The sequence below is a fragment of the Rana temporaria genome, chromosome 1 (assembly GCF_905171775.1).
Source record: "Rana temporaria chromosome 1, aRanTem1.1, whole genome shotgun sequence".
Classification (NCBI taxonomy): domain Eukaryota; kingdom Metazoa; phylum Chordata; class Amphibia; order Anura; family Ranidae; genus Rana; species Rana temporaria.
In genome coordinates, this window is record NC_053489.1 from 160,237,609 (window position 1) to 160,259,514 (window position 21,906).

General features: G+C 42.7%; 1 protein-coding gene across 1 annotated transcript in view; it reads left to right on the top strand.

Annotated features, from left to right (window-relative positions):
• ADAMTS19 (ADAM metallopeptidase with thrombospondin type 1 motif 19) overlaps positions 1-21,906 on the top strand; it is a 278,331-nt gene that overhangs the window by 73,848 nt on the left and 182,577 nt on the right. Inside the window, exon 4 of the mRNA XM_040344988.1 lies at positions 21,320-21,492. Within this exon, the coding sequence (XP_040200922.1) occupies positions 21,320-21,492 (173 nt within the window). The remainder of the gene's footprint in view (positions 1-21,319; positions 21,493-21,906) is intronic.

Below are 21,906 nucleotides of genomic sequence, written 5' to 3' on the forward strand. Positions count from 1 at the left end.
ACGCTAACTTTACACCATTGTTACGTAGCTTTGAGGATGATCTAAAACGGTGGAATGAGAGATACTTCTCTTGGTTCGGAAGAGCAGCCATCATCAAGATGGCGATGCTACCCAGGCTTCTGTATCTGCTTAGAGCACTGCCGATAGTCCTACCTAATAGGTTCTTTAAAAGACTCCAGACAGCACTGCTGACCTTCTTGTGGTCTCGCGGAAGGGCACGGATTAGGTTCGCTCTCTTGACTAGACCAAAGGAAAATGGGGGAATGGGACTACCCGACTTTAAAAAATACTACATAGCAGCTCATGTTACAAGGGTCGTGGACTGGCACTGCCATAGAGAGACGAAGGACTGGGTGACCCTGGAAGATGACCTGAGTCCTCTGCCGCTCCTTTTCTCCCCCTGGAACCCTGGGCTGAAAAAAGCCCATATAATGCCCCGCCAGCCTCTTCAGGCAAATACCCTGACGGTTTTTGCTTTGGGGACTAAATGCTCCTCCATATTCTCGGTCAAGGGCCCACTTACCCCGCTGTCTGAGAATCCAGATTTTCAGCCAGGACTAGGCTCGAGGACACTACGTAACCTATCCACCGACAAGACACTCATAGCGGGAGACTGCTTCCGGGGGGGAACGTTTGTGGAATACCAAACACTCAAGCAGGCACAAGACCTCCCCTCCCTACCGTTCTGGACGTACCTCCAAATACGTAGTTACACCAGTGACAGGCAGAACAAACCACACTTCACCAGACCAATGACCGACTTAGAAGAAGTTTGTATCAAGGGTGAGCTCCTGCAGAGAACGACATCGGTCATATACCAATGGCTACAGGAGCCCTCTACCTCCACGGTTGACAGGTTTCAGAAAGGCTGGTCCAAGGCACTTGAGAGGGACATCTCAGAGAAACAATGGCGGAGCGCCTGTGTGCTGGCACACAGATGCTCTATTAGCACAAAAATGCAAGAAACGTCCTACAAGCTGCTAACGGACTGGTATGCCACCCCTGCTAAGTTAAACTCCTGGTATGCTCAGACCTCTGATAAATGTTGGAGATGTGGGGAGGGAGTAGGTACGTTGATACACATTTGGTGGCATTGCCCTCGCCTGGCTAACTATTGGCGCCAGGTCACAAATTTAATTAAACAAATCACAGAGACCAGCTTGATTCTTGACGCGGCGTGCTGCCTTCTCCACATCTCCTCCTTCTCCCTGAAGAGATATAAGAACTCACTGACGAAACACATGTTGAATGCCGCGAAGGCCTTGATCCCTGGCCTCTGGAAGACCTCTAGGGTCCCCACTATTGCACAATGGCTCGGAAAAATCTCTGAAATTCGAGAAATGGAAGACACACTTGCACAAGCCTCTGAAAACGTGGATAAGTTCCACAAGACTTGGTCGCCCTGGTTTGAATTTCGTTTCTCGAAGGCCTATGAGACGCTTATGGGCGCTGACTGAGAGCCCGCCCGTCACTTCGTGACGATATGATTAGACCCTGAGTCACAGAACTGTCTTGTTCACTCATTACACTGCTGCATTCACCTTCCTACCCCCCTTTTACCTTTCCTTTTCTCTTTTCATATCTGTCCCCCCCCCCTTCCTTTCCCCACACCTGTCCCCCCCAATCCGACCATCGCTAGATGGTGGGAATACTAAGCCCCACTTTATGGTATGGTAGTGAAAATACACATGAAAAGCGATGGATAATCTAGCCGAAATATAACGTCAGACGGCTTTAGGTGGTAGAGGTAAGGCCTGTTCTCGCAGCAAGAGGTTATATGTAACGACAGCTTCTTTGGAATGGGCCACACTCTAAAGACAGCAGAGTAACGCCTCAAGCTTAGTCGCTAATTGTGAACCTGTTAGTCTTACATGATTTGAGAATTTACAGACGTCAAATTTGTTGTTTGAGACTTTTGTGTACGACTGTCATTATCATGCTGTACTGTTTTGATAATTGCACTATATTTTGTTCTTGACTGGAACACTAATAAACTTTGGAATGTTAAAAAAAAAAAAAAAAAACGATTGTTTTCGGTTCGTTCTCAGAAAATTTGTTCGTTTTTAAACTCCATCAGAAAACCATTTTTGGGTTCAAAAGTCTGGCCAACTGATCTCCCTTCAGATGAAAATCCACAGAAAAGTTTATTTGGCTTTACTGTACTACTCAGCACAAAAGAGAAGCTGAAAAGAGAAGCTGCTTTACTAATTCAAACAAGATAGAGAGTGCAAATCTTTTGTTGTGGATGTCGTGTGAACATACGGCTGATGATACGAGCAGAGAGGGGATTCAAACAGGATACAGAATGCAAATCTTTTGTTATAGATGTCATTTTCGTTCTTGTGCCGTTTTCGTTTTGTCGTATTTTCGTCAGATCGTTTGTTCGTATTTGCGGTTGTTCGTTATGTGGCTCATTCGTAATCCTGTTGTTTTCGTATTTTGGTGCTTTAATTTTTTTCGTATGTACACATTATTCTGCGGGTACGAAAATGAACATTTTCGTACGAAAATAACATTCATACGAATGGGAATGCACATATCTACAAATCGCTATCACTCAATTCTCCAAGTGATTCTAATGTATTATCGCTGTTTTCTAGCTGGTCTAAAACCACTTTTGATGTAAAGGGACACTTTTTGGTTGCTATGGACAATCTTCAGTTTCCAGGCAGAAAGAACAGTCTTTATTATATAAAACTGGATGTAGGGCACTGGACAGACCACTAGGGACAAAGGGGATGTGTATCTATTACAGTACTGTAATCGGTAAGATTACAGTATACTGTATCTATACTGTGTTTTTTTACTTTTTGAATTTGTTGCCGAACTCCGTCCCGGTGCGTTGCGCCACTCGCATGGGACGGGGCTCGCTACTGTGAATCGAGCGAGACACGGCAGCTCACAGATCACAGCAGGGAGACATTGCAGGATCCAGGGGACAAGGTAAGTAACCTCTACATGGATCCTGTGGCTCAGGGTTACCGCTTTTGGTATGAAAAATTCACCCCGGGCCACACTCGGGAATACCGCTCAGCAGGTTAAGGCTGTGTTGAATGCAGAAAGATCTAGCTGTAGGGGAATTGAGACTCCTGGTGTAACAACAGGAGGAAGAGTCCATGGCAGGGGGTAGCAAAGCTGAATATTTTCAAATCTTGCCCTGAAGACCCCAAAGTATATATGAAGCCATAATCCTCCAGCATCTATCCATAGCTACGTTTCCATAAATAGTTTAAATGGGAAGACCATTCAACAAGCTTACTTGCTTGACCTGACATTACAACAGTTTCACTTGTATTGCATTGAGATTATTTTTTGCATAACTTCATATCAAATATTTAGACACTATTTGCAACCTTGTGCTTAGGTACCTAAAAAAAAGGGTTTGGCACTCTAAAAAAAAAAAAGTAGTAGTAGTAGAGCAATACAGGCTTTAGGGGTTATTGGGCCTTTTGAAAAAGCAGCATTTACTTGAAACTTACTGTAAAACAAGCCCATCACTTTGTTAAAGAACATGAATTGACATTCAAACTTAAATAAGACCTTAATATATACAGCAACTAGGTTGGCATCACTCAGCACTATGGTAAGATTGTGGGAAAGCTACTGTAAGGGTTTAAAGTCTCATAAAAAATTGCTGCTGCACTGTTCAGTATAGGTCATAGCTGCTGCAAACTGCAAGACCCACTTTAAAATGTATATCTGAGTTTTTATGAATCTATAATTTATTTATTAGGTAATCACCACTTTATGCTCCAAAGTCCAATTTTTGCCACACTTCCTACAACTTTCAAAGCAATGCCATATTCTTCTGTTGCCCACACAGATACATTGTAAAGTAGATGTGACAAATCTCAGATTTATTTTTAAAGTAGATATTTGCATATTCACTCTTTCAAATGGGCCTGTTAGCAACTTAGGGCCGGATTCAGATACCTTAGTGTATCTCTCCGCGCGGCGTAACGTATCTCAGATATGTTACGCCGCCGTAATTTAGGGCGCAAGTTCCGTATTCAGAAAGAACTTGCGCACTATGTTACGGTGGCGTAACGTATCTGGTCCGACGTAAGCCTGCGTAATTCAAATGTGGATGATGTGGGCGTGTTTTATTTAAATTCACTATGACCCCACGTATGCGCCGTTCGTGAAAAAATCCCAGTGCGCATGCTCGAAATTCCGCCGCAAATCGTCATTGCTTTCGACGTGAACGTAAATTACGTCCAGCTCTATTCGCGAACGACTTACGCAAACGACGTAAAAATCAAAAAATTTGACGCGGGAATGACGTCCATACTTAACACAGGATACGCCTCATATAGCAGGGGTAACTATGCGCCGGAAAAAGCCTAACGTAAACAACGTAAAAAAAAATGCGCCGGGCAAACGTACGTTTCTGAATCGGCGTATCTAGCTAATTAGCATATTCAACACGTAAAATATACGGAAGCGCAACCTAGAGGCCAGCCTAAAATTGCAACTAATGTATGACGGCGTAAGAGACTTACGCCGGTCGGATCTTAGTCAAATCTAGGCGTAACTGATTCTATGAATCAGGCGCATAGATACGACGCCGCACACTCAGAGATACGACGGCGTATCTGGAGAAACGCCGTCGTATCTCCTACCTGAATCTACCCCTTAGTGTGTAAAGACCCAGTGGGGGTTTACGGTGGTTAGATGAAGGCGTGAGTCCCATCAAAAGCAATTGGAAACTGAGAGCTCCCACAGCTATTCACAACCATTCACATGTAATTGTTCAAGCAGATATTACCTGCAAATGATCAATGCTGGATGCAACCTTCTCAAGAGGATCGATGGAGGTGACTAGGTGCTTTTTTCCTTTTTTTGTAAGTTAACTTTAGGGACATCTTCTGCAATTAGGCTAGCATCACCATGCAGAGTTTAGTGATGCAATTTCATGCACAATAATTCTGAAAATCACAAGTAAACTTTATTGTTCAGTGTTTAAGTGAGAAAGTATATGTTCCCCAATAAAAAAAAAAAAAAAAACATTAAAATCATTGAAGCAAACCTTTAATTAACTTAAGCTGTTATAATACAAATGTGACCTAATAATAAAGTTTATTATAGTTCATCCCACTGCTGCTGTGTTAAATGAATAATATGTCAGTGTTTTAAGAAAACCTTTAATTTTCTTTAAAGATAATGTAAGGTATTTTCCTCACATTTATGACCTATAGATGTAGCCAGCCTTGTTGTGTTGAAAGACACGAGCACATGTGAACGTCCAGCTTCAGGCTTGAATTAATGTGAAGTTAAGTAATTTCCTGTTACCTGCAAATCTACATACAGTAGACATTAATCAAGGGCTGACTCGGGTTCAATCTTATACTGAAGGTTCTAAACTACACCGTAACATTACAACACTGTAAAGTGCTCAGATGTTTTACATTTTTGCCAAAATATTACTTTGTGCTAATTAGATTATATAAATTGTAACATAAATACATATATAAAACAGTTCATAGAGATAATGGAAAACTTGACAGATACACAGACAGGCCCAGATTCAGAAAGATTAGCGTATCTTTCTGCGGGTGTAGCGCATCTCATATGCGATACGCCGCCGTAACTCAGTCAGGCGAATAGTGTATTCTGAAAGATCTTACGCCCAAAGTTACGGCGTAGCTTATATGGGCGGGCGTAAGCCCGCCTAATTCAAATGTGGATGATGTGGGTGTGTTTTATCTAAATTACTTGTGACCCCACGTAATTGACGTTTCTTACGAACGGCGCATGCACCGCCCGTGAACGTTTCCAAGTGCGCATGCTCCAAATTACGCCGCAAACTGTCAATGCTTTTGATGTGAACGTAACTTACGTACAGCCCTATTCGCGAACGACTTACGCAAACGACGTAAAATACTACGCTGTTCATACGTTTTTGACGTCCATACCTAACATGACTTACCCCTGCTTTATGAGGGGTAACTTTACACCGGAAAAAGCCTTACGTAAACGATGTAAAAAGATTTGCCGGGCGGACGTATGTTTCTGAATCGGCGTATCTACCGAATTTGCATATTTGACGCGTAAATATACGGAAGCGACACCTAGCAGCCAGCGTAAATATGCAACTAAGATACGACGGCGTAAGAGGCTTACGCCAGTTGGATCTTAGCAAAATTCCGCCTTATCTTGTTTTCTGGATACAGAAAAAAGATACGCCGGAGCATCCTAGAAGTAACGCGGCGTATCAATAGATACGCCAGCGTAACTTCTTTCTGAATCTGGGCCACTGTGTTTCTCAAAGAATAGGATGATGTTATTAGCCATCATTGTATGTGGTATCCTGCAGAGTTCAGGAAGGCAGAACCACCTTGTAGTAGGATTGTTACACTAATATATATAATCGTAATTTGTTTTGTAATGAATTCCGTGTATATTTGGTATGGTCAATGCAAGTGTACTTTTGCATGCCACCCAGACAAGTGATTTAATTTTGCGAATATATCCGATAGTAAATCCGACCCAATATGTTATGTCAGAAAATATACTTCCCCAATAAAGCTGCTGGGAATGATTTTCACATAAATTAATGTCAGTAATAGTAGGGTAGTGGTGTAGTGTCCTTAACAGATGTTCTACACACACTAATACTACTACTGCTATTTTTTGAAAGACTATGCTATGGGTTACTACTATTTGCACTTCTGGCTTGTTGTGGATTATGGTTGGCCATGCACTGCAGGCTAAATGGAAAAAAACTTCCACCCATACAAAGGAGGTTAATGGAGGAATCCCCCTGGTCAGGACACTGTATTCTGGCAGTTGCACCTGCCAGAATACACTAATCAGCAGCTCCAGCTGATTAGCTGCGCTGCAATCATTAATCAAGTAGACTTTTCCAACATGCACCTACTACAGATGTTGATCAAACGATCAACTTCTATTGAGTGGGGAAGGCCACACACTGATCAAAATGTGACCTGTCCCTGCTGAACTGGCAATATTTTGATCATTGAATGGGCAGATTAATTCCTGCCTAATCTTCCTTGTTTAAAATTAAAGGGGTTGTAAAGTCAGAAGGATTTTTATCTTAATGCATTCTATGCATAGGTGTGTAATACATTCATATACTTTTTGTCAGTGTAGGGAGAGGTTGGCGTTTTCAGCAGGAACAGACTTTAGCGACACAAATCGCTACCTAACAGGTCCACAAAAGTCCTTTCAAGCACTGGTATAGGTGTGCTACTTGCTGTGCAGTACATAGGTGTGTAATACATTCATATACTTTTTGTCAGTGTAGGGAATGGTTGGCGTTTCCAGCAGGGACAGACTTTAGCGACACAAATCGCTACCTAACAGGTCCACAAAAGTACTTTCAAGAACTGCTATAGGTGTGCTACTTGCTCTGCAGTACATACAGTAGGTGTGTAATACATTCATATACTTTTTGTCAGTGTAGGGACAGGTTGCTGTTTCCAGCAGGGGCAGACTGTAAAGACACAAATCGCTACCTAACAGGTCCACAAAAGTCCTTTCAAGAACTGGTATAGGTGTGCTACTTGCTCTGCAGTATATAGGTGTAATATACACTTATAATTAGGGATGAGCTTTGAGTATTGCCTGTTCGCCTGTTCGGCGAACAATGAACAATTAAGGGTGTTCGCGGCAAATTCGAAAAGCCGCGGAACACCCTGTTAAAGTCTATGGGAGAAACCTAAAGTGTTAATTTTAAAGGCTAATATGCAAGTTATTGTCCTAAAAAGTGTTTGGGGACCTGGGTCCTGTCCCAGGAAACATGTATCAATGCAAAAAAAGTTTTAAAAACGTCAGTTTTTCAGGAGCAGTGAATTTAATAATGCTAAAAGTGAAACAATAAAAGTGTAATATTACTTTAAATTTCGTACCTGGGGGGGGGGGGGGGTGTAAAGTCAGCATGTGAAAAAGCGCATGTTTCCCGTACATACTGTAGAACTGTCCCTGCACAAAGTGTAATTTCTGAAAGAAAAAAAGGTATTTAAAACCGGCTTTGCGGCTCTAATGAATTGTCGGCTCTGGCAATTCAGAGATGATTCATTCATAAAAAAAAAAAAAGTGTGGGGGTCCCCCCAAATTCCATTAACAGGCCCTTCAGGTCTGATATGGATATTAAGGGACCGGGCTTTCCCAGTGACGTACGAGGGTGCGTCAGAGGGGGCGGGGTCACGTGACGGGTGGCGCTTCCCTTATATAAGAAATGTCAAAGCTCCAGCGCGTCATTCCGCTGGGCTGTGTCCAGCGGAGAGTGGAGCTCGCCTGCTGCGCTCTGGACGGATGGATCTTCTCATCACTGGACCGAAGCGCTGATCACGCGTCGCTGGAGAGATCATCTGTCGCTGGATAGAAGACAACGTTGGAGCAGGGAGCCGCATCGAGAGTGGATTACCACCGCTGAATTTTTTTTTATTAATAAAGGAATTTTTTCTACGGTGTCTGTGTGTTTTTTTTAAAACTATTTACACTTCCTTCGTGAAATGGTAGAGGTACAGTGTACCCCATTACCAATTCACATAGGGGGGGCAGGATCTGGGGGTCCCCTTTGTTAAAGGGGTCTTCCAGCTTCTGATAAGCCCACCGCCCGCAGACCCCCACAACCACCGGGCAAGGGTTGTGGGCATGTGGCCTGGTGCGGTTCAGGAGAGTCCTCTGTCCCCCCTCTTTTCTGTGGCAGGCCAGGTTAACGTGCTCGGATAAGGGTCTGGTGTGGATTTTTGGGGGAACTCCACGCCACTTTTTTTTAAATTTTATTTTATTTTTATTTTAATTTGGGGTGGAGTTCCCACGTTTGGAATTTGGGGGACCCCCACGTTTTTTTTATTTTTTATGAATGAATCATCTCTGAATTGCCAGAGCCGACAATTCATTATTGCCACAAGTCCGGTTTTAAATGCCTTTTTTTCTTTCAGAAATGACACTTTGTGCAGGGACAGTTCTATGTACGGGAAACATGCGCTTTTTCACATGCTGACTTTACACCCCCCCTAGGTACGAAATTTAAAGTAATATTACACTTTTATTGTTTTAGTATTAATAAATTCACTGCTCCTGAAAAAACTGCAGTTATTAAAACTTTTTTTGCATTGATACATGTTTCCTGGGACAGGACCCAGGTCCCCAAACACTTTTTAGGACAATAACTTGCATATTAGCCTTTAAAATTAACACTTTAGATTTCAAATGTTCGAGTCCCATAGACTTTAACGGGGTTCTAAAGTTCACACGAACATTTGGTGTGTTCGCAAGTTCTGATGCGAACCGAACAGGGGAGTGTTCGGCTCATCATTACTTATAATATACTTTCAAATATAGAAAGCATATTATTGTGGATTTGTATTGTGCAGCATTGTGACTGACGGTGTATTTGGTTACTGCTGAATTTTTGCCTCTTTCGCTGCATTACCTCTGCTACACACATTAAAAAAAAATCCTGAAAAAAAGTTTCATAACAGGTGCGATAAACCAGTGGCCCCCAAAACGACAGATTTTGTTATATACCTTCTGCCACATATACTGTGCTTCTCTAGAGACTTTTGTTGTCACAGGGTCATTTAAAAAATGACAGGCAGAGGAAGAGGCAGGCCCTTCCGCAGGGGTGGTAGGGGTAGGGCAGGAGCACCAGGCCAGAACCAAAGTGGGAAGTGGCACAATGTTTGTTCGATTACGTCAAAGGACGCACCAGACTTGGTTGAGTGGCTCACCACCAACACCACCACCATATACCCTCTGCTTGAGTCACAGAAATTATTTTCCGATCCATCAGAAGACATTTCAGATGCGCAGCCATTCTTGGCATTGGATCAGGAAGAGGAGGTAGCAACAGCCGGCACTCAGCAGTCTGACGACAGTACTCAGATCAGCCTAAGGAGGTTGGTGCCCGCTGTTGCTGCCTACTCCGAGATCTCTATTGTTAGTGATGGGGAAGGTGACATCGATGATGACGTGTCTACAGACGTCACATGGGGCCCACAATGGGGGGAAGAGGAGGGGAGTTCAGAGGGAGAGCTGGACCAGCAGATAGGGAGGAGAAGCAGGCCGAACTTACATTACATAGGAGGGACAAACCAGACTCCTAATGTATCAGGAGCGAGCCATCAACCATGTACGGTCACATCTGGCGCTCCTAGGACGCCGGCCCATGGCTCTGCAGTGTGGGCTTTTTTTAACGTGTCCTCTGCAGACAAAAGTGTTCCCATCTGCAGCCTTTGCAGTCAACGCATAAGTCGTGGTAAGCCCAACACTCACATAGGGACGACCGCATCACCGAGCCCAGTGGGAGCAATGCCATCAGAACCCACAAAACCACACTCCAGGCTCTCACCGTCCAGCCTCTTCTCCTTCTCCTTCCCCTCTATGTTCACAATTGTTCTCCACTCCACCTTCCATCATGCCTTCCTCACGTTTTTCTGCAAAAAGGCAGGCTTCCGTGGCCCAAATGTTCGATCGTAAAAAAACGATGACGCCGGCTATATGTACTCTCAAAGTACCTGAGCTATATTGCCTCTCATATGCAATAAATACTTGTTACTACAAATACTATATGTACTCTCAAAGTACCTGAGCTATATTGCCTCTCATATGCAATTAATATGTGTTAATACTAATATTATATGTACTCTCAAAGTACCTGAGCTATATTGCCTCTCATACCTTTCTATTAGTTGCCAGTACAACTTGTGTATTATACGAGTATCCTCAAAGTACCTGAGCTACACTATCTCTTGTATGCAATTAATACTTGTTGCTACAAATACAATTTACTACGTGCTTGACAGAAGTATAAAATACTTATAGGCCTTGTCCTAATTGTTGAACATGTTCGCTCTAACTTTTCTATGCTAGGGGTTGATGCTATTTCATAGCATCTCCCCTAGTGGCCTAAATACATCTCTACATGTTAAGGTTGATATGATGTAGAGAACCCCCAAACCCCTGTTGCTAGGAGTGACGCCTGGGGTCCCTTACTGATAATCACCTGCATGTAGTGGTGTATTGGGATATTGACCTTGAACTCATTTTAAACGCTAAGCCTTGGTCGCATGTTGTAATGCGTCCATGCTTAGTAGCTCAACGCTTTTCTTTATGTGACACAGAGATGATGTATACATCTCCCAAACTCCTGTTGTGAGGAGTGACACCTGGGTGAACGCCTGTGGGCTAATTTTTGGGGCCTGTAATGGCCAACACTTACTTCTGTATCCGGTGAATAGCTTAATGTACCTCCAGCCACAGAATACAAAGTTGTTTGCTGTCAGGTGAACGCCTGTCGGCTAACTTTTGGGGCTTGTAATGGCCAGTATCCGGTTTTTCACTTAATACTTCTGGTAGGTCAGTGTCCATGTTGTGGGATTATTTGTGCACAGCTAGTAAGTATATTGTGGCTGCTAATATGACCTGCAGGTTTTTAATATTCGCCTGCCATTAAAGTCAATGGGGCCCGCCGTGAACTTGCGGACATTTGTGAAAGTTTGCGGTTAGCGTTTGCGAACCGTCCCGTCGGATGTTCGTTCATCACAACCCACCACTGTGTAACATATTCAAAGGAGAAATACTTCAGTATTCCAAGGTTCATGACAGTATGTTTCTGGAGGTGCCCAAGTAGTAGGCTATGTGCATTCAGGTGTATTTAAACCCAGAATCAATTTTTTTGTGTATTTGGCATAATGCCTCACTGTATACAGTTTTATTAAGAAAATAATTCCTTGTGAACCTGTGAAAAGTCGATTGACTGGAGATCCTGCAAACAACAGCTCTTTCTTTTGAAGGCTGACAAAGTTGTTGCCTCTCAGTTAGCAGCTCTGGGGTAGATTCATATAGCTGCGCTTTAAGTTACGGCGGAGCAGCGTATTGTATTTACGCTACGCCGACGTAACTTACAGGAGCAAGTGCAGTATTTACAAAGCACTTGCTCCGTAAGTTGCAGCGGCGTAGAGTAAATGGGGCCGGCGTAAGCGCGCGGAATTCAAATGTGGAAGGGGGGCGTGTTTTATGTAAATCGATGATGACCTGACGTGATTGACATTTTGTACGAACGCCGCATGCACCGTCCGTGTACATATCCCAGTGTGCATTGCTCCCGAGAGACTGCACCCTAAGATACGACGGCGTAAGAGACTTATGCCAGTCGTATCTTAGGCCAATGTCGGCGTATCTTGCTTTCTGAATACAGAAAGAAGATACGCCAACGCAGATTTGAATTTACGCGGCGTATCTATGGATACGCCGGCGTAAATTCTCTCTGAATCCGGGCCAGTCTGTCATGCTCTTCTTCAGTTGGTCATTTGGCTGCTTATTAAAGGGTCACTAAAGGAAAAAAATGTTTTAGCTAAATAGCTTCCTTTACCTTACTGCAGTCCTGGTTCTATGTCCTCATTGTTCGTTTTTGCTCTGATGTTGCTGTAATTCTGCTCTGTTCTGGACACTTCCTGGTTGTCTGTTTCCTGATCACCACAGTACTGGGAGATTCTAGTTTTGTTTTCCAAACCAATACTGCTCTATGGGTCTGTCCAGCACAAATAACATGCAAAAACTAAGCTAGATGCAAAAACGAAACTGAAACTAGGAGGTACATTATATGATTGATTTGTATCTATTTTTAATCGTTTTTAAAAGGAATCAGTTAACTATTATGTCTCTATACCCTGTAAACAGTCATTTCAGCTAAAACATTTTTTTCCTTTAGTGACCCTTTAAGTCTGAAGCCCAATAGACAAGTTTTTTTAGGATTTACATACAATATCATTGGTGGTTGCTATGGGTGAAGTTTGCTACAGCAGCGGTATTAGGTCTTAACAGTTGTCCAATTATTATTTTTTATGATGTTAGTGACAATTAAAGTGTGCTTTATTGGAATGTTTGTTTAAAACAAATCCCAGCTTTATTTAATGCTGTGATTGGTATTAAGCTACTCCAGCTCACTAGTACCTACACTATTATGACGTAACAAACAGTGAGTAGTTATAATATATACCCCTCAGTGGCATTTTTTAAAGGCGGAAGGTATGAAATATTGGAAGGAAATGTAAGCAATTGTATGTGTATTGTGTACATATTACTTTTCACCTAAATATTACTTTAATGTGTGTTTCTACATGTTGTGTTCCACAACAATATGAATCCATTTTGAATTAGCTCTATCCATCTTCTTTAACAGGTTTCAAAATCTAGAAGTATTATATTAAACATCTCTCTCTAGAGCAAAGAATATTGACTAACACATAAATCATTAATGCTTCTGAACTTTTACCTTTAGGCAACTTTTGTAGGCCTCTTAATTAAAAATGCATTCAAGCTGCATATAAAAGTAGTTGCATATGAAGCTACATTTGCACATTTAATATCTATAAAAGTTGCCTAAATTAAATTATAGACCATGCAGTGTGATATTGGTGTAGAGAGAGATAGAACAGGGCTCTGGTCAGTGCTGCTAGCGAGTTAGGGAGCTACCAGTGGCGGTTCGTCCATTGAGGGTGCTGGAGCGCCGCCCCCTCTGGCTCTTACCGCCACTGAGTCTAATAACATATATTCAGGCATTGCACAAATCTATGTTATTGTCGCCGCTGCCGCTGTTCTATTAAGATGGCCGGACATGAGCGCCGACCATCTGAATAATGGCAGCTGGTTGGCTGTACGGAAGTGCCTATCAGAGCCAGCGGCTCTGATAGGCTTTCCGAGTACAGCCCTCGGGTCTCCGGAAGCTTATCCTCGGAACGCCCGGGGGGTGCGTTCCTTGGATAAGACTGACAAGCGTCTCAGCCAATCAGGTTGGCTGGTTCTGGCTACCGGTAACCTGATTGGCTGAAGCCTCATCGGGGGCCGGGAGAAGACTTTAAGGGTCGAGGACATGGATGGCTGACTCCAGTAAAGGTAAGTGCCAGGCGGGGGGGGGAGAGAGGCATTTTACCGGGCACAGCGGCGACGAAGGGCACAGTGACATCAATGGGCACAGTGGCGACAATAGGCACAGTGGGGACAATGGGGACAATTGGCACAGCGGCATGAATGGGCACAGTGGCGACAATTAAAGCGCACAGTGACATCAATGGGCACAGTGGCGACAATAGGCACAGTGGGGACAATGGGCACAGTGGGGACAATTGGCACAGTGACATCAATGGGCACAGTGGCGACAATTAAAGGGCACAGTGGCATCAATGGGCACAGTGGCGACAATGGGCACAGTGGCGACAATTAAAGGGCACAGTGGTGACAATTGGCACAGTGGCAACAATTGATGGCACAGTGGCTGTGTTTGATGGCATGGCACAGTGGCTGCGTTTAATGGCATGGCACAGTGGTGTTAATTGATGGCACAGTGGTTGCGTTTGATGCCATGGCACAGTGGCTGCGTTTAATGGCATGGCACAGTAGTGCGAATTGATGGCACAGTGGCTGCGTTTGATGGCATGGCATAGTGACTGCATTTGATGGCATGGAACAGTGGTGACAATTCATGGCACAGTGGCTGCATTTGATGGCATGGCATAGTGACTGCATTTGATGGCATGGCACAGTGGTGCGAATTGATGTCACAGTGGCTGCGTTTGATGGCATAGAACAGTGGTGACAATTGATGGCACAGTGGCTGCATTTGATGGCATGGCACAGTGAGGCTGCAATTTTTTTTCCATTTGCGCCCCCCCCAAAAACTTTGAGCACCAGCCGCCACTGGTGCTATAGTGTGCTATTGTTCTAATGTCAGTGTAGAATTTATGTTTAGTGTGAATCTAGTGATTGTTCAGTGTGAGTTTAGTGTGACCATTAATTTTTACTTTAGTGTCAGTTTTGTGAGTGTAATGTGACCATTCATTTTTACTTCAGTGTTTGTTTTGTGAGTGTAGCGTGACCATTCATTTTTACTTTAGTGTCAGTTTTGTGAGTGTAATGTGACCATTCATTTTTACTTTAGTGTTAGTTTTGTGAGTGTAGTGACCATTAATTTTTTCTATTTTAGTGTTAGTTAAATTTTTCAGGGCAGGTTTCCTGCAGTATATATGTGCATTACTGCACGTTTAACACAGTATTTATCCGTGCATTAATGTACATTGAATGCAGTGTACTGTATATATCTGTACGTTACTGCACGTTCAATGCAGTATATATCAGTGCATTACTGTACGTTTAACGCAGTATATATAAGTGCATTACTGCATGTTTAACACATTAATTATCAGTGCATTACTGCACGTTTAATGCAGTACATATCAGTGCATTACTGTACTTTTAACGCAGTATATATCCATGCGTTACTAGAAGTTTAATGCAGTATATTTGAGTGCGCTACTGCATGTTTAGCGCAGTATATTTTAGTGCATTACTGACCGTTTAACATACTGTAGTATATATCAGTACGCGACTGTATGTTTAACTCAGTATATTTGAGTGTGCCTCACTGCATGTTTAACGCAGTATATTTCATTGCAGTGCGTTAGTGCAGTTTTACTGCAGTATATTGTAGTGTATCAGTGTAAGGTGTCTGTGTAGTAAGTTCTCAAGTTAAAGTGCCCTGAGCCTAGGTTCACACTGCTGCGAATTCAAAATCGCGGTAAAATGCGCGATTTTACCGCGATTTCACGGCTGCGATTTTGCCGCGATTTCGGCCGCAATTTAATGTAAATAGCGGCCCGAAATCGCAAAAAGTAGTACAGGAACTACTTTTTGAAATCGCAGATGCGGCGTCGCACTGATTAGGACAGTGCCATTGCCGACAATTGCCGCCGATTTGAGATGCAATTTGACATGTCAAATGGCATCTCAAATCGTTCCAAATCATACCCAGTGTGAACCAGGGCTAAACACCACTTTCCATTAGTTACAGTGTATAAAAAAAATTCAATAAGCCCCCTCATGTCTGGGAGGTCAACAAGGAGAGGCAGACGTTCCAATGGCACTTTGAGGGGGCCAGCAGCGTATGCATCCACAGGCAAAGGTGGACGTGGTGCAGGCAGGGCATTATATGTTGTCCGTGTCATCCAGCCACAGCATGCAGAGGAGGTGGTGGACTGGCTTACTAAACCATAATCATCCTTCTAATCCTCCGTCACCCAAGTAGAGATTAGTGCACAGTCCACTGCAGCTGCCAGAGTGGCTTATTCTGCCTCCTTGTCCACAGCTTCTCCTGCCATAGTCCCAGCATCGGGACATGGAGGAGTCAGCTAAGTTGCTTGAACACAGTGTCAGCTAGGGTTGCACCAATACCGATACTAGTATCGGCATCAGTGCTGATACCAAGCACTTTTTCACAAGTGCTCCAATGCTTGACCTGATACCTGGGCAGTCAGGGATGGTCGGTGCGGCGAGTTACAAGCACCGATCTCCCTGTATAGATTTCAATAAAGCAGCTGACAGCTGCTCCGCCTCCTCTCTCCCCCCCCCCCACCAAAGCTTTCAGCTGCTTTATTGAAATCTATACAGGGAGATCGGTGCTTGTAACTTGACCCTCTGATCATCCCTGACTGTCCCCTGTGTCCCCCTCCGTGCTCCTCCATGCTCCTCCAGCCCCCTCTGTGTCCTCCGTTCTCCTCCAGTCCCCCTCTATCCTCCATGCTCCTCCAGTTCCCCTCTGTGCTCCTCCAGTCCCCCTCCGTACTCCTCCAGGTCCGCCTCTGTGCTCCTCCGCCCCCTTTGTCCTTCTTCAGTCCCCCCTGTCCTGAATCTGTCAGGATGAAGAGTGGAAGAAAGGAGCCAGAAAATATGTAATTTAAAGGCTCTTTCCTTTTTTGAATGAACAGATTTAGTGATCACTGACTGTCCATTCATAAGTGAGCATCGTAAACTGTGTTTTACAATGATTCAGTTTATAATTGGAGAGGATCCTCTGTCTCCTGTTCATTCATCTTCAGTGCAGCTGAGGCTGAAGAGAAAGGGACTGGGGAATATATGTCCTCAATTCCTTTCCCTGTCTTAAAGGGGAGATGTTAAGGGTCTGTTTAAAACCCTGATATCTCACCAAAGCCCCCCCCCCACAGGGCTGATAAAAAAAAAGAAAAAAAGAATTGTAATAAATAAAATATTTAAAGGTTAAAAATGTAAAAAAAATATATATATTAAATAAAAAAACACTGACACCATCCACTCCCCCCCACACCCCACAAAATAATGCATTGTGAAAAAAATATATATAAATTGTAAAAAAAAAAAAAAACGGACACAGTCATCAGTGCCTATCAGTGCTGCATATTAGTGCTACTATCAAATGGCATTAAAAAAAGTATTGGTATTGCGGTATTGAACACAGACATCAAAATTTATGCAAAGATACTCACCATTAGATTACTCCCTATTCTCCCCACCTGATAAACTCCGACCAGACTGGATTCACCTCAGGTAGACAAGCATCAGATGCAACTCGAAGAATTATAAACATAATCCACCATTCTAGAGCCCATCGCACCCCTTCTCTGCTCCTATCATTGGATGTGGAAAAGGTCCATTAGGGCTACATGACGCAGACTCTTAAAAAGATTGGTTTCTCTGGTCCTGTCCTCTCTGCCATCCTAGCCTTAGATTCATCCCCTTCTGCGCAGGTCTACATCTCAAATATCCTATTGAGACCCTTTGTTATACCCAATGGAACAAGACAGGGATGCCCACTATCAATCTTCTTATAGAACCTCTAGCAGCCTCTATTAGATCACACCCAAACATTCATGATTTTACATTTCAAGACAGATCCCATACTATAAGTCTGTTTGTGGACGATGTTATTTTTTACTTAACCAACCCTATTTCCTCCTTAACTAATGCCCGCAAAATGTTGACTACCTTTAGTGATCTTTCATACTATAAAGATAACTATAGCAAATCAATAATTCTGGGTATGAATAGAAACCCCACTCTTAAGTCTAGACTTCAAACCTCATTCCCCTTACTCCTGGACTGACTCCACTGTATCAAACTTAGGACTCTTGCTGACAGCAGACCCTTCCAAACTAGCCCAATCAACTACATATCCTAATAAATAGACTATCCCAGGAGACCAAACGCATAGCCAAGGTGGAACTAACTTGGTCAGGACGCCTGGCTTCTTTTAAAATGTTATGCCTACGTCAAATTGTATACTTGTTTCGTACTTTACCGATCCCTCTGAAAAACAACCAATTTAAAAGCCCTACAGAACATACTAAAGCAATACCTATGAATATCTAAATGCCCCCGGTGCTCCCGAACTCTCCTTATGAAACATAGAACAGTGGGAGGGATGGGTGACATAGATCTCAAGGACTATTACTATTTACCTCTTCTTACCCAACTCAGACACTGGTTTTCCCCTTCCTCTGTCATTTTTTGGTCCCAAATAGAAAAGAGCAACAGCCCTGGAGGGGAGCTCCGCTTATTTTTATTGACTAATATGTGGAAACCATATCCCTTACAACAATTCCCACCCACGATCCAAGCTTCCCTGATGGCCTGGAGGGCGTTCAACCTTCTCCAACTTTACTACTATATCCCTGCCTCCCTTAGAAAACCTAATTCCAAACGTAAACTTTACTCACTGGCAACAGAAAGGTATTATCTTAATAACAAATCTGCTCTCAATCAAGAGAATAAAACATTTGAGGAACTCTCTACAGAGATTGATCTCTCACCCCTAGATCACTATGTATACCTTCAAATTTCCCACCTCTTGAGATCTCAACAATCCCATGAATTATATATCCCTACTGTGGCTTGGAGGTTCCTCAGTGCTCTCCCACCTATCCCTAAGGGAATCTCTATATTTTATAACTTTTTCCAGGACAAACTCACTTACACTAAATCTGCACCATATTTAACCATTTGCCCACCGGGCCTATTCTGGCACTTCTCTCCTTCATGTAAAAATCTAAATTTTTTTGCTAGAAAATTATTTAAAACCCCCAAACATTTTAGCAGACACCCTAGGGAATAAAATGGGGGTCATTGCAACTTTTTTTCTCGCATGGTATTTGCGCAATCATTTTTCAAACAGCTTTTTTGGGGGGAAAAAAACGGTTTCATGAATTAAAAAATAACAAAACAGTAAAGTTAATCCAATTTATTTGTATAATGCGAAATATGATGTTACGCCGAGTAATTATATACCTAACATGTCACGCTTTAAAATTGCCCACAGTCATGTAATGGCGTCAAACTTCGGCACTTAAAAATCTCCATAGGCGGCGCTTTAATTTTTTTTACAGGTTACTGTTTTCGTGTTACAGAAGAGGTCTAATGTTAGAATTGTTGCACATGCTCTAACGCATTCAGCGATACCTCACATGTGGGGTTTGAACAGCGTTTACATATGTGGGCTGGACTTACATGCGTGTTCGCTTCTGAGCGCGAGCTACCATGGACAGGGGCGTTAAAAAAATATATATAAATGTATTTTTATTTTACTTAATTTTTTTTTTTTTTACACTTTTTTTAATTTTTTTTTTTTTATCACTTTTATTCCTATTACAAGGAATGTAAACATCCCTTGTAATAGGGTCCTCTTCATGGAGAGATGTGGGGTCAATAAGACCCCACATCTCTCCTCCAGGCTTGAAAGAATGAGATCGTAAAAAAAATCACCGATCTCATGCTGACAGTCACGATTGCGACTTTGTTTACTTCCAGGTACCCGGGGGTGACCTCACGCCATCTGGTCACCGGAAATCTCTATCGTCATGAGCCAGCGCCGGCTGATTCATTCTCCGGGCCCCCGGTGGTACGGGAGAGCCCGGAGAAGCACTGGATGGTGGCGGGAGGAGGGAGGTGCCCTCCCACTGCCTATAAGAAAGATCAAGTGGTGGAACTGCCGCTATGATCATATCGTGCACAGAATCGCCGTCAGAAGATGGTGATATCTGAATGATGCCTGTAGCTGCAGGCATCATTCAGATATCATCGCACAAAGCCAAGGACATCATATGACGTCCTCGGTGGGCAAGTGGTTAAAGTGGGAAACGGACCTAGGCACACCCTATACTTCGAAAAAATTTCAATCTGCTTTAAAGTTCATATATAAAGCCTCACACTGCGTGAATCATTGGGAACTATCCCAAAAAATTGCACTGAGATGGTATCTCACTCCCCTATGTACATCCAAGTTTCTCCCATTCTTTTCGCCTCTTTGCTGGAAGAGATGTGGAGATGTTGGACACTGCATATATTCTGTACCTGCAAAAATCTCACCAGCTTCTGGGAAAATGTCTTCCGCTTCATTTCTGATAACACTGGTTTCTTTACATCACCATAGCCAAGTCTGGCGATACTCAATTTAGATATTGACAAATTTCCCCCCTCCTGCCGCTCTATAGTTACACATGTGCTCTTGCCTGCTAGATTACTTATAGCAAGGAGGTGGAAATCAGACAAAGCCCCAAACCTTTTCGGAGGCAGTTGAGATTGTCTGCCTGCACTACAAATACGAAGCTACCAGAAAGAGATTTGACTCACATTGGCAACTATGGACTGATAGATTGACAGCGAATTAAAGTGTTGTACTGTTCTTATCTAATAGATTCTTAGTGAGCTAAAGAAATGTAATGCTCCCTTTTCTCAGACTTTGGAATATGTGGCAGCCTTACACTTTTGGACCTAACCTTCTTTGTACTCTCTTTTTGTACTTTTTTGTATACATGTTGTATTTACTTTTGTACTCTTTGTACAATTTGTGTACCCCTTAACTTTGAAAATAATAAAAATAATGGGAAAAAAAAGTATCGGTAATTGGTATCGGCGAGTACTTGAAAAAAGTATAGGTACTTGTGCTCGGTCTTAAAAAAGTGGTATTGGTTAATATTGTTTATATGTGCGATTTTACCACCATTTGATGATGCAAGTGAAGTATTGAACTGCAGCTGTAGCATCATAAAAATTTGTAAGCTGTTGTGGAGATGTGCTGGGAACCATGTCCACATAGATGGGTGAGAATAATAGGGGCGACTTGCAACTTTTGTGGAAAACCCCTTTAAATGTAACCAAAAGTTTAACAAAATTAATGGATGAAAACTGCTTCTAAAAGTTTCCAGGCATTATCAGTACAGAAGAAATGAAAAAGCCTAGGTGGTTGAGTGGCAGTTTTCCAACAGATTGTTGACTCCCTGTTCAGAAATTTTGTAGAAAACAACTCGCAATCATGTTGTCTCTTTTTTTGCCTGTAATGGCATCTTACACAGAGTTAAAAACTGCACAGGAAAGTTCAGTGAATGTAAAATACTTACATTTTGGTACAGATGTGATGCTATATATACCAAAATTGTAAATGTTCATATCTTTTTTATGCTACGTGTACTTTTTTGGGGGCCTTGTAATTACTTCAATGAAGCAATAAATGCATTATATATGATACATATTTATATATTTTTTACAGAAAAAAGAAAAGCTAAGAACTACAAAGTTTCAGAGACTGGAAGGGGAAAGAGATACTCTTTCAAGCAAAACCAGGAATATAACATAGAGACAGTTGTAGTTGCTGATCCCGCTATGGTTTCCTATCATGGAGCAGAGGCAACTAGAAAATTTATTCTCACTATCCTAAACATGGTAACAGTGTTTGAACTTTTTATCTATGTTGTTATACTGAGCTATTCTTTATAACTAAAACCAGCAAAATGAACATAATAAAATCATTTAGTGAATAGCAACATTTCCAGGAAATGTTGCAAGTTAGAAAGTTTACTTTTAACTCTAAAGCCTAGTACATGCGGGCCAAATATTGGGTGTTATCGGCCAATTCAATAGAAACCGGCTGTCATTCAGCCCAAGTGTACGGAAGCCAGCCCGACAAATGCTGACCAGTGGCACCTCAGCAAAATTAACATCCCTCTTAGGCCGCGTACACACGGTCGGACAAAACCGATAAAAACGGACTGAAGTTCAGTTTCATTGGTCCAAACCGACCGTGTGTGGGCCCCATCGGTCAGTTGTCCTTCGGTCCAAAAAAAGAGAACTTGCTTT